At 39.8% G+C, this 12601-nt stretch overlaps 1 protein-coding gene across 3 annotated transcripts in view; it reads right to left on the reverse strand.

Moving 5' to 3' along the window:
- osbpl1a (oxysterol binding protein-like 1A) overlaps positions 1-12601 on the reverse strand; it is a 31443-nt gene that overhangs the window by 18327 nt on the left and 515 nt on the right. For all 3 annotated transcript variants that reach the window (XM_055048348.1, XM_055048339.1, XM_055048333.1), the window contains exons 2-14: positions 9665-9794; positions 9496-9581; positions 9336-9410; positions 9067-9178; positions 8825-8910; positions 7490-7634; positions 6927-6994; positions 6791-6835; positions 3132-3205; positions 2886-2949; positions 2679-2780; positions 346-471; positions 126-207 (exon numbers count right to left, since the gene is read on the reverse strand). In XM_055048348.1, coding sequence (XP_054904323.1) covers positions 126-207; positions 346-471; positions 2679-2780; positions 2886-2949; positions 3132-3205; positions 6791-6835; positions 6927-6994; positions 7490-7634; positions 8825-8910; positions 9067-9178; positions 9336-9410; positions 9496-9581; positions 9665-9794 — 1195 coding nt within the window. The remainder of the gene's footprint in view (positions 1-125; positions 208-345; positions 472-2678; positions 2781-2885; positions 2950-3131; positions 3206-6790; positions 6836-6926; positions 6995-7489; positions 7635-8824; positions 8911-9066; positions 9179-9335; positions 9411-9495; positions 9582-9664; positions 9795-12601) is intronic.

The following is a 12601-nucleotide window of genomic DNA, read 5'->3' on the forward strand; positions in this document are numbered from 1 at the left end:
GTAAAGCGGTTCTCTCTCGCTGCTTTGGCTTTCTCTTTAATTTGTCACCTAACACAGCAAAGGGGTCGGACGGAAAAAAACAAAACAAAACAAAACCGGAGTGATGGTGAAATAGTAGGTTTTACGTTCTGACAGCCCGTCATTTTTCAGCATGGACAGGAACGCCGCCACCTCCTGTTCCAGCTTCTTCTGGCTGACCTCCGCCGCCTGGTGAGTCAGAGAGACGTGACAAAGATGCAGATGAGCGCGGGAGCCGGCGCGTGTCGGGATGAAGCGGTGGTCACAGAAAGCGCTCTGGACCATTGTGCCAACACGCTCATTATGCATGTCTTTATTTACAACCACCTGTAGCAAGTCCGTCAGTTCCCCTAGCGACAGGCCTTCCTCCTCCTCCTCCTCCTCGCTGCCCTGCTCCTGGGAGCAGTAGTGTGTGCTGTAAGCAGAGTGCTCCTCCAGCGCATCCAGCCATGCCTGGAGGGAAAATTAAAACTGATTTTGTTTCCTTCTTCTGTCAACTGTTGTGACAAGCGGCGTGCGACCGATTTAACTACGAAAAGTGCAAATTGAGAGAATTTTTTACGTGAAAGTCGGAGAAAATGGGAGAAAGGGGAATGGGTTGTTACAGCACTACGTAAACGTACCTAAAGGTCTGTCAAAGTTACTTTCAGTAGCAAATTATTTATTTTTAGTCAGTTCTTTCATGATAATTTAGTTTAGTCAGGATTTAATCATCTTGTTGTACTTTTCACCCTTAGTCTAATTTCAAATCAGACTTCTGTCAGATTTACTAAAAATTTAGTTTTCCTACATTTTCCCAAAGAAAAATGTTTTTTTTATTTTTATTTTTTATCTACATTTAAGCTAAAATTATTCATACCTCTGACGGTAATTATATAGTCTCAATAATATAAATGGAATTATATTATTAAATTTTTTTTTGCTGCAGGAGACAATAAAACTATGGAAAATGAAAATTGACAAAAAATGTACATTTTATTATAAGATGATATGTCTGAAATGATTTCTACTCTGGAGAGATCTATGCAGCAATCAGACTTTTTCTGCAATGAGTGAGCAGCTTTATGTTTCCATTGGTATTCTGAAGACGTATCGAAGGAAAGACCTCCTAACACACAGAGGTGTGTGTGAGGACCCTAACCCTAACCCTGACCCTAACCCCAACCCTGACTCTATACCTGATTACAGAGGCAATCAATTGGTTTAAAACAAACAAACCAACAAACTGTGTGTCATGTATTTGTAGTCAACCACAACCTCCTCCATCCTGATAAACCTAAAAAACATCGAGAGCAGATAGTTGTCTTTTGAGGTCACCTAACAGCAAATCCATGAAGGACTAAGAGGTTTACTGGCCGTACATTTGTATGCTGCCTTCCCTACTTGGCCCAATAAATAACACAAAGGTTTGTGGTTATAATGGAATAAATTATGAAAATATTCAGGAGTTAAAAATCAATTCACAGGGAAGTACAGCTTGCACAATGACGAATAGCAGGCGGCGCCTTTCTCACCTCGTTCTGAAAGATTAAAATTGTATGAAAAGATCAAAAACTGGCAGATTTTATTCATCTGGAAAAAATAAATAAATCCTGGAAACAGAAAAATCTTCACCTCTTTGCCATGTTGACGCTAAATTAATTGTGGGAATTTATCGCCTCTAGCAGGTTTATTTACTTATTTTCAAAGTTGGACAAGTTTGGTTGCGGAGTTTCAGAAAACCCAGAAAAATCCTTTTTCAAAAGGATAAAGTTTTGGTCGCCGCGACAAACCACAGGAAGTTGTCATCTTCTGGCAGCCAGAGATAACGATCAGAACTGAGAAGTTACATAAGATTGAACATGATAGAGCATTTCTGTGCTCATTTTTTTGTTTCACATCCTTCATGGTAAAATATATATATATATATTCTCTTCTTTCTGCACCTCAGCAGCTCATTTCATTCTGGTGTGAAGCCTCATTCTGGTGTGAAGCCTCAGAGGGTCAGGGGTCAGTGACATGGTTTTAGTTTTACAGATCAACTAGCAGAAGCTAAATATTCACATCATAGTTTCACAACCCCAGTAATAACTAATACAGTCACATGAGTTTCGGGATTTATGACCAAACAGTTTATGGGAACAATCCCAAACTCTGCCGTCACAGTTATGAAACACTGGACTCTTAATTCAGGTCAAGTTAAAATAACAATGATTCAATATTACGTCATAGGTTGACTGAGCAAAAACAAGATTTCTGAGTTGTAACATTTTCACATGTTGTTATATTGCAACCAGAACAGTTGCAATATTGTATTGGGATATTGTGTGGAATATATGGAAATGATAGATGGTTAATAAAAGTTATTCTGCCCTGTATGTATTGTAAAAGATTTGTAGGTTTCAATCTAAGCCAATACTTTGTGTCCCTTCATATTAAGGTAGGCTGTTTTTTTAAACACATTTGTTCTCACTGGCTTTTAATGCAGAGTCAGAGGTTCATTTGTTGGACTTTTCATGTTTTTCTCTAATATTATGTTCGTACTGGAATTACTGTTATTTGTCGTTTTGTTTTTGTGTGCAGTACTTTGGCCAACTGGCACAATTTACCTTTCTTTCCGTCTGTGATTAATTATGTTTTTCTATTCCCGACCACAGGAAGTGGAGGCGATATAGACTTACTTTTCTAGTTGCCTCCGGTTCACTTTTTGGGCAAACTTTGAAGTGATGCACGCTGTCATCGAAGCACTTGAGGGTGAAAAAGCAGTTATCTTTAGCTCGTATCTGGAGAGGGCAGAGGCATAAATGTTTGATTTAACTGAAAGCTGCACAAATGCAGATTGAACAAAAGGTCAAAAATGAAAGCCAAATACTTTAAAGCCGGCTTACCAAGCAGTGAGCGTTTGTGAGTGACTTGCAGCCCTGCCTTCTGACATTTGCGGCTGCGTCGGACCTACGTTCAACAGAGAGAGAAGTAAAGTCTCAGAAATCCCGACGAAAGAAAAATACGGCTGTCTCTTCAATTTTACTGGAGAAGCCAGCCAGGTAAGATTTCCACACATTTATCTGAAGAAATGTTTTTTTTTTTTTTTCCCCCCATTTCCTTTTCACAGCCAAGGCTAGAGCTGAACTTACTGCTTTGGGTACCAGGATATAACCCCATCCTGAACAACGACCCAGTAGGAGCGCCAGCCAAAAAACCGGGAGCTCTGTGGGTTGGAAAATAAGAACAGAACAAGCATTTTGTATTTTCAGTAGTTATTAAAATAAACATGTTAAAGCACTTGGGAAAAACTTAGCTTTCCCGACTAATTAACTAAGAAGGTATAATGAGGATAAAGTCATTTTAGACGGTTCCCCAGTACCAACAGAAGTCTGTAGGTTTCTGAATGCTAAAAAGCCCCTCGCATGAACACTTAAGAGGTAATTACAACTGGGCTTATTTTTAGCTGACATCTGGTATGCACACATGGGAACGACTGAAAGAAAACAACAGGCCTGCGTTGACAGTAATGAAGGCATGTCATCCAGCGAAGCAACATGGGTCGGATGTCTCCTGCTCATTTTTGGCTTTTATCTTGTTAGCAGAATACATTTCCTGTTGATCTCTTAAAATGCTATAATCATTTTTATTTCTGGATGCTATGAGTACCTGTGTGTGTGTGTGCAGGGATGCTGGGTCACCTGACAGCTGCAGTTCCACTGGGTTTGTTTATTGCATATCAAAAGATGTCAAAACGACGTAGTTTTTTTTTGTTTGCTTGTTTTTGCACATAACTATGTTTAAGGCATCCGGTGGAAATGTAACCTTGGACATAACTTACCACAGTGGATACACGGTTTGGATATTTGGAATCATTTTTATATTAATTCTGGCCTTTTATTGATGGATGTACATACTTTTTTAAGCAGGGGCGACCAAAAACGTTGGTGAGACTCAAGAGCTAGAAGTGTGAATTTATTGGGACGTTTATCTATTTCTCATCGTGTCAAAATTACAGATACAAACTGAAAACCTCTGAAAACCTCCTGGTGATTCCACCAAACACTGATTTCTGAACTCTTCCTGAGTTAAAGCATAAGTATTGCAGCTTCAAAATGAATATCAACATGTTTTCTTTGCATTATCAGAGGTCTGAAAGCGCCGCATCTTTTTTGTTCTGTTGACTATTTCTCGTTTTCTGCAAATAAGTACTACATTTTTGATTGGAATGTCAGAGACATGTTGTCAGTCGTTCATAGAATAAAGGAGCAATGTAAATTTTACTCAAACATTTACCTGTAAAAAGTTAAATCAGAGAAACTGATCATTTTAAGTGATCAGCAGAGGTTTCAAGTTACCCCTCTTAAAACTAGCATTAGCTGGGAAAAGCAGGGACACTGTTGCTGCTGACCAAGTGAGGCAAGTTTTGAGTTGTCAAGCCAACAACAACAAAAAAAAAAAGACACCTGCTCCAAAATGAACACCGTCAAGTTTAAGCTAGCAATGACCAAGTATTAGTGACTGAAGTTGGCGCCTTCACATGCATTCTTCAAATCTAACAAGAAGGACGTCCAACATTGATGGGAGCTTACGTCTGATTTTAGCAGAATTTTGTCTTGCTGTTCCTGCTTTGCATAAATATGCTTTAGGGTAGCCAAGCGTGTTGGTGGCAGCATCACTTTGAAGGTAAGCAACATGAAAAAATTATTTGTCATTAGCTAAATCAAATGTGAGAACTTAATTCATCAAATAATTTCCAAAATTATTCTGACGTTTATACCCATGGTGAGTTTGTGTGTAAATTTATGAACCAACACTGGAAACAGAGGTAAAAAAAGGTGACTTTCAAAGCAGAAGTCGGCAGCTCAAAAAGTCCTTTATGCAATTTGATTGTCCGCTTGGAGCCGGCAGGAACAGTGCAGGGCCGGGAGGCAATTTGTCCTCATTCTGACCATATTACTGCTGCAGCTTTCATCATGCACCGCGCATGTGACTCAGAGATCCTTCTCTGCCGCACACAACCACCGCAGAGGCGAAGCTGGTAGTTCGCCTGTCAGCAACACCTGCAAAATAACCTTTTCATATCTGTCTTTAGAACTTCAATCCTGGAGAGAAGTCGAGTGACAGCGATGTCTGAAACCGACGGAGTGCATCGCAGCTCAAGCCGTCAGTTTCTGTCGGCCGGTCTTTCTTTAGCTCGACTAATGACAAGGCACATCCTACATGGGCTGAAAACATCTGGGATGTGAATCAAAGAGGCTTCTTATTTGAAACTGCTCTAGTCTCGCAAACATCTCCGGTTTACCTGGCAATTCCGAGTTGCTCGGATTATCGAATGAGCTGATCAGAATTCTGCAGGCGTGCGAACAGGCCCAGACACAATAAAGCAGCAGTTGATAAAAATACAAATAAAAGAAAAAAAAAGCCTGAATGGACTCAGTCTGAACATTGCATTTCCGCACCTTATCAACATGAGTTGCTGTAATTTACAGGTCCCGTTGTCGGATTTAAATTCAGAGGTGGGTTTTTTTTCTTCTTGTTTCAAATTGCCGCTGTTAGAGCTCCACAGTAAACACTGGCATTAACGCTGGAGTGGCAGGTTAATTAACAGGGAACTGTATACAGACAGCAGCCAAGAACAGTTCATATTTACAGCAGGAGAAGCTCTAGACTCCAGACCGGATCCATCACAGAAGCACACAGGGCTGATGAGTATGCATGCACACACTGAGGGATTTAGAGTGCCAATTAAAAAACATTTTAAATTGCCATTTTTATAGACCAAACCCTGAACACTGACACTTAAAAAGAAAAAAAAAGGATCTGGCCAGGATTTGAATCTTCTGTCTGTGAGGTCACCACGCTAGCCACTGTACTGAGGTGCAACAATTAGATAATAAAATAACATGTTACATCTATTATACTGTTATCTTCTGTCATGCTTCCAAACATGTTCAGATGTTTCTGCAGTTGTTTTTGAAACAACGTAGGTTTGACATTTTAGTGAAACAGGACGTGAAATGACTTTGGTCATAATAAAGTGTAAGAGCTCTCATTCAGCAGACAGGAAGTCAAGCACAGGTTCACAGGTAAAAACAAAGATATTTTACTTTTTTTTGTTTTCAAATGAACATTTTGCACATTATTGTGCAAAAGTATCAACTGCTTCTGAAAACAGTCTATGCGATTAATAAAAAAACAAAACATCCATCCATCTTTGACAATAATTTTACGTTTTTTGATGTTTGGAAAACTCGCCATTTCAAATACATCCCGATTGTTGAATTGAAGTAGTTCTAGGATGTTTACTGCTGCAAAATGGCTGCAGTGGTAAACTTTGTTGTTGACTTACTATCCGTGGTTGTGCAGGAGGCTCTCCTTCTGCTTTTCAAAGACATATAAGGTATAATTGCGCACCAATTTGCAGTCTTTTTCACGTGCAAGTGTAAGCATTGATAGCTTATTGTGATCTAAGGTGACAAGAGGTCCTAAAACAGCTCATTCTGAAGGGAGCTCAAAATAGGCAGAACTGAGCAGAATAAAATCAATCAATGAGAATCAATGATTTTGTGTGAATAAATGCAATGAACAAGACCTATCCTAGCCTGTTCAAGGAAGCATAATAAGCCACTCTACTGCTGCATGTTATTAGTTGGAACTACAGCCTTAACAAAGAACAAATCTGGAAACATAATGCTGCATCAGCAACGTGTCTACAGACAGTAAGTAAGTAACCTGTAAAATGAGTGGCCTCCCTAACCCATGAGAAGAAAAAAGAAAAACAACCAAAAACATAATTTCCAGACTTTACCTTCCAGAGGAGTCCTTCGTACTTTTTGACATGACGGGTCAAACCCTGCGGATGAGAAACATAAAAAGAGTAGAAAACAAATCTCAGAGCAAATCGACTGAGACATTAGGAAGCCGACCGTCCGCTGAGCACTCACTCGATGAACGCTGCCTTCAAGACACTGCTTCATTGGCACATCGCTGGCCAGGTCAAACACCGTCTGCCCTGCGAGTTAGGGAATAGAAGAGTTTTATCAAAAACAGATCACGAGTAGAGAGAGAGGGGAGGAGAAAAATCCCGTCAGCCTGAACAGAGGTCATATATGTCAAGGTGTTATCTCACACTCGTACACCCTCAGCTGTCATGTTTGTTGTTTCCCTGACGATCATTTTTGGGGAGATAAAAACAGACTAAATTTCGGGACAGAAAATTAAGACCAGGATGGATGCTACTTTTCTCTGGGTGTAAAAATAGAGAGAAAGAGGCTTCTGAAACTGTCACCAAGCACCTCAAGAAATATTTTCAAAAGTTAAGAAAAAGACAGCAGCATCAAAACTCGACAAAGAAATGAAAAGACTAGCTTTTCTTTTATTTCAAAGTCATTTCAAAGGAGTTCTATTCATAAAAGGCAAATAAAAGGTTTGATTTTTTTGCTGGTTTTGATCTTTTTGTCATTGGTCTAGCTGAAAAACAAAAGAAAAATCAGCTCTTGCACTTCACCGTTTTTGTTCTTGGCACTGGCGTTGGCGCCGCTCCTCAGCAGCTTCTGGGCGCACAGCCTTTGGCCTCGATAGGCGGCACAGTGCAGCGGCGTGTTACCCAGCAGATCTGTGCAGTTGATATCTGGAGGCTTCTTCCTGCCGAGCTGCAGCAAAACACGCAGGACAGGAACAAACTCTTTCATTTGTCACACACAGACTCAGAACTGCCATGCGTCTTTCTGCTGCTCTTCATTCTGCAGACCCTTTGGCACAAACTCCAAAGGCACATTTATGCTTTTAAGAAGCTTTCGCCTCAAAAGTCTGTTTGTGTGCGCGCGCGCGTGTGTGTGTGTGAACTATTGTGTTTGAAAGGTGTTGTCAACTTGTCTGCATTGTGAAAAGTGATACATGGGAATGTATGAGATGTTTCAAATCGACCGGCTGTGTAATCTGTAGCACTCTTGTGCAGATGTGAAAAAAATCTTTAAAAAATGCTAACAAACAATGAGATAATTTTCCGTTTCACTGGCGTTTGGATACGGTGTGACATAAAGGCATTTCATTTAGTCACTCCACATTGAGGGAAAGACAAGAGAACATAATGTTCAAATTTAGAAATACTTTGCTCATCACAAAAGGAAATTAATATGTAGGTGAGCTAGGTCAGGTTGATCTTCATAAGTGACAAACAAGTGCTCATTTGTGCAATCAGGATCGTAATCACATTATAAACTTTGTCAACGTTCTGCTAATATCGGAAAAACTAAATTTTGCAATTGCGGCTCGATGTTTTAGACACAAATCTGTGTGTCTCCAGCGGAAAACAGAAAATGGGTCATTTTGAGCCTTTCAGCAAGATAATGACCCAACTTAAAAGGGCAAATCAATACAGAAAAACCACACCAGACACAAAAGCTGTCTATTCTTTTCCTCCCAAGGAAATCTCAGTTCACAGATCTAAATCCTGTAAAAGATAAAATAACATAATATTGATAAAATAACATTTAAGCACACTCTTAGCTCAAAGTTTCTATTTCTAGAGTCTAGCGGTGCCATGTTCAAGCTTCTGGCCCGTGGACCTCGGGTTTGGCACGTGCCCCGGATTATAATAAAAACAAAGGATGTTTGTATTTTCAGATGAGAGAACATTTCTTTTTCTTCAAAATGATATACTAAATTGTGTCGATTGATTTCATGTCATCCTCAGATGAGTAATCTGATGCTTTCTGTTTTCATCTGCGCCTCTAACAGTGCAGCATCTTTAATGTTGCCTTAAAGTTGTACGAAAACACGCGGGACTCGGGCCTCAGGTCTGTGTGCGCCCGGACGGATGCGAGGAGCGTCTTTTACCGACCAGCTGAGTGAGAGTCGATAGGTCTCCTTCTCTCGCAGCCTCCAGAAGTTTCTCCTCCAGTTTCCTCTCTTCTGTTCTTTCGGCAGCTGGCATCCGCCACGCGACGGGAGAAAACGAAGGATATAAGCGGCATAAATAGTTTGTGTGAATGGACGACAAACAAGCCGGCGTGGAAAAAAGAAAAAAAAAACTGAAAGCAAGTCTCCATGGTAACTCTCAGAATGACAAGATGTATTTCTCACCTTCCAGCATGTTTCTGATCTCTGCGTTTTGAGTGACGTCTTTGGGAATTTGAGCCGAGCCGTTGATGACAGCAGCACATGCATCATAGTGCAGCAGCAGCATGACAACCTCCTGATTGATATGTGATGGATTGATTGGTTTGGCAGGAAATGAATGAACGAATGAACGCATGCAAAAAAAATTTAAAATTACATTTAACAAAGTGGTGTAAAGTTTTTAATTTGGAAAAAAAAAACCTCTATAGAGGGGGAATATTTTTACAATGCACCTTTCTCCCCGTGAACGCAGCTTTGTGCAGCGCTGTGTCTCCGATGTTGTTGGGCAGGTTCACGTTTGCTCCCGCCTGCAGGATGTGAGCGAAAATATGTGTCATCTGTGTAGCCGTTTAACATTTCATCTTCAAAATAAAAAAAAAAAAGAAATGCCACCTTGAGGAGCTCCTCCACCACATCTCTGTGACCAAAGTAACAAGCCAAGTGAAGAGGCGTCCATCCCAAGTTAGACTTGCTTTGACCTGAAATGAAAAACAGGACATACTTGAATTGAGTTCAACAGCAACACTGTAACCAAAACTACACCCAGGTGTTAGTCACACACCTTTACAGTTGATATTAATCCGCCTCTCTGCCGCTGTGGAGGACCTGAGGAGTTCCTGAACCCCAGGCAGATCCCCGTTCCGGGCGCACTGCAGGAACCGCTCCTCTGGCTCCAGATCCTCCATGGAGCCCTGCAGGGAAAAACAGAAAGGTTGGGAATTAGCTGTGGCTACATAATAAATGGGACTGAGTGGGAGATTTTAAAAGACTGACCGTAATGGAACATGGAAAGCTATTTAATAACAATAAAAGATAAGCGGAAACTGTCCAATGCCATGATTTCTTCATAAACGTATCAGTCTGTCACGTCTTTTTGAGGTGGATCTTAATCACTCCTTATCAAACAAGTAGCCTTAGTTTGCTAAAATTTTCTGGGTTTTGTTTCTGTTCCTCTCTTTAAGCATGCTGCCCCAGCATTTCAGCCAGCCTGGCTTTCATCTAAGACTGCTACACTTTGCCACCTATCTTGTTCAGCTGTTGCACTTGAGGATCAAAGTCCTGTTACATGACCCAATTTTGGAAAGGCTTTAGCTGCTGTAAGAAAATGCTGGATTGTGAAGGTCATTGGTAATGCTCAATGGATACAGGTTGAGTAATGTCAAAACAAAGCCAAACCACAACTACCGTGCCTGGCAAAGAGAATAAAGTGGTCATGTTTTGTGTTCAAATGTGCAGGTAAACATGGTCGCCTTTCAACCGCCTGCGTGTGTTTGAAGGGCGCAAAAGCCCCTTAAAGAAAATTAAAGGTGCACCAATCCTGACATTTCCTGCCCAATACGAACGTTCAGTTTCTGATACCTGAGATTTGTAACTTATTCTAGTGATTTTCCTAAAGCAAAAAAACAGAAAAGAAATGTGCTGAATGTACTAAAAAGATATCTGCATTTGTCAAAACCGCTTCTGCTGCACTAAAAAGTGTATAAAAGTGCTTTAAAGAAGCAATCGCTGGTTGATGCATTGATTTACTGAAATGGTGGGGATTCGTAGTTGCGATAGATTCAATGTACATGAAAGAAATCAGAGTTTAACAGTATCTGACTTGCTAATATCTGGTCGATTGATTTTTGCCTCCAGCATAAAATGAAATAAACAGATAGAAGACAGTAGAGGTATGCTGAGACGATTTTCTCTCCATACAAATATCCCCGCAGCTCATCAAGTGACTTTATGAGGAAATATTTGCAACACACTTTCACTGAAATAAAGTGAAAAGTATGCTTTACTACCATCAGACTGGGCATTTTAAATTGCTGCACAGCCTCCCCTATAGTTCACATTACTTAGCCAGTCAGTCAGCGCGGGGTCATGTGACAAACGAGTCACAAGGGCTTTTGTTTTCTCGGAAATTAAGAAAGCAAGGAGAAGTGAGCATGGATTTTTTTTTTTCTAAAGGAAGCTGACTAGCCAAGCCTTACAGGAAAGAGGCAGATCTTTTCTTTCCTCCATAAAAAAAAAAACATGTGCACATGCCACCCCTATTGCTGGCATCAAATCTTGAAATGATTTGTTGAAAGAAAAAAAAAAAAAAAAAAAAAGGAAGGTGCTCACAAGGCGATGTCTCGATATGTCATGTGGGTCTGTGGAGGGATCAATAAATCACGTAGTCAACATAAGACTATTAAGATGCTGCAGCTTGTCTTCTGCAGGAAACTGGCGTGTGGCTCAGAAACAGGTTTAGCTGGGCCTGAAAAGCAGGTGACCAGATGACTAGTTGATTGTCTCACACTCTATCTTTAAAGTGTATCAATGTCAGTAAAACCCCCGTAAAATTCCCTGCTATTCCTGGATTTACAAAAGACAGGGTACACTGTATGAAAAAAGGCATTTTTTGTTTACACTATTTAATTAATAGCAATAATTAAATTGTCCCCCCAGCGTTTATTCTGCTAATTAATAAAATGTTCTATGAGTAAATAAAAAAATTTTTTTAAATCGACCTGATTGCTGATATCTTACGATACTTTATATTCTTAGTGTTAGTCTGTGTTCTCAGAAGAAAACGATTTCATTTTGTCTCAATATGGCAAACAAATGAATAATTCAAATGGCACCTAGATGCACCTGGGCACAGTAAAAAAGAAAACACATTTTCTCAAGGTTTTTGTAGGATTTAAGGTTACTGTTCCTCCTTGCTCTTGTTACTTAATGGCATTTTGAAAAACTATGCCAGCTGAAAATTGCATAAGTTACTCTTTTGGACCACTGGTTGTGAAATATAGGGCTGTGAGAAAACACGTATTTTGGTATTCAGATCTTTATTGCCAAAATAAATAAGAAATTTTTGATGCTGATGGATATTTATGCTAGAAATATGTGAAGTAGACATGGATCGGTGTGACATTCTCACAACATGATAACCTGAGTAAAAACAATAACATGGTGTCAGTGTGTTAACACATACAAACTCAACTCTAAAAATCACTCAGCCACTCTTTCTTCAATCTCATAAAAAAGACAACATAACATAAATTTGTTCCAGCATCTTCAACACACCGTAGACTTTATTTCCAACAAAATTTGCATCGTTTTTTGCTCTACCCTCTCAGTTCCAGGCTCAGATTGAGTTTATTATTATTATTATTAACTCGGTTTTCTTGGTTAAAACCGAGTTGTTCCTGGCTACTGTCGTGTCATGCTTGCCGTAGTGGAGGATAGATTGCTGTAAAGTCTGCAGATCAAGAAAGTTTCACCTATTTACATTTTAAACTGAATTTGATTACATTGCTTCACAACTGGGATTATAAGCATGTCGCTGAATTTGAATCTGCCTATACATTGTTGGATTGATTTTATTATGCGTTTGTAAACTGGATGTAAATTACACTTGTAAAATGCCTCAAGATGACACTCATCACCATGTTGTGCTATAAGACAAGATAATCTGGAATGAAACCAGAAAAGCTCAAGTTAAAATTGTCATTGTGAACCTTCAAGAGGT

The sequence above is a fragment of the Poeciliopsis prolifica genome, unplaced genomic scaffold, assembly GCF_027474105.1.
Source record: "Poeciliopsis prolifica strain line A6 unplaced genomic scaffold, Auburn_PproV2 SCAFFOLD002, whole genome shotgun sequence".
Taxonomy (NCBI): domain Eukaryota; kingdom Metazoa; phylum Chordata; class Actinopteri; order Cyprinodontiformes; family Poeciliidae; genus Poeciliopsis; species Poeciliopsis prolifica.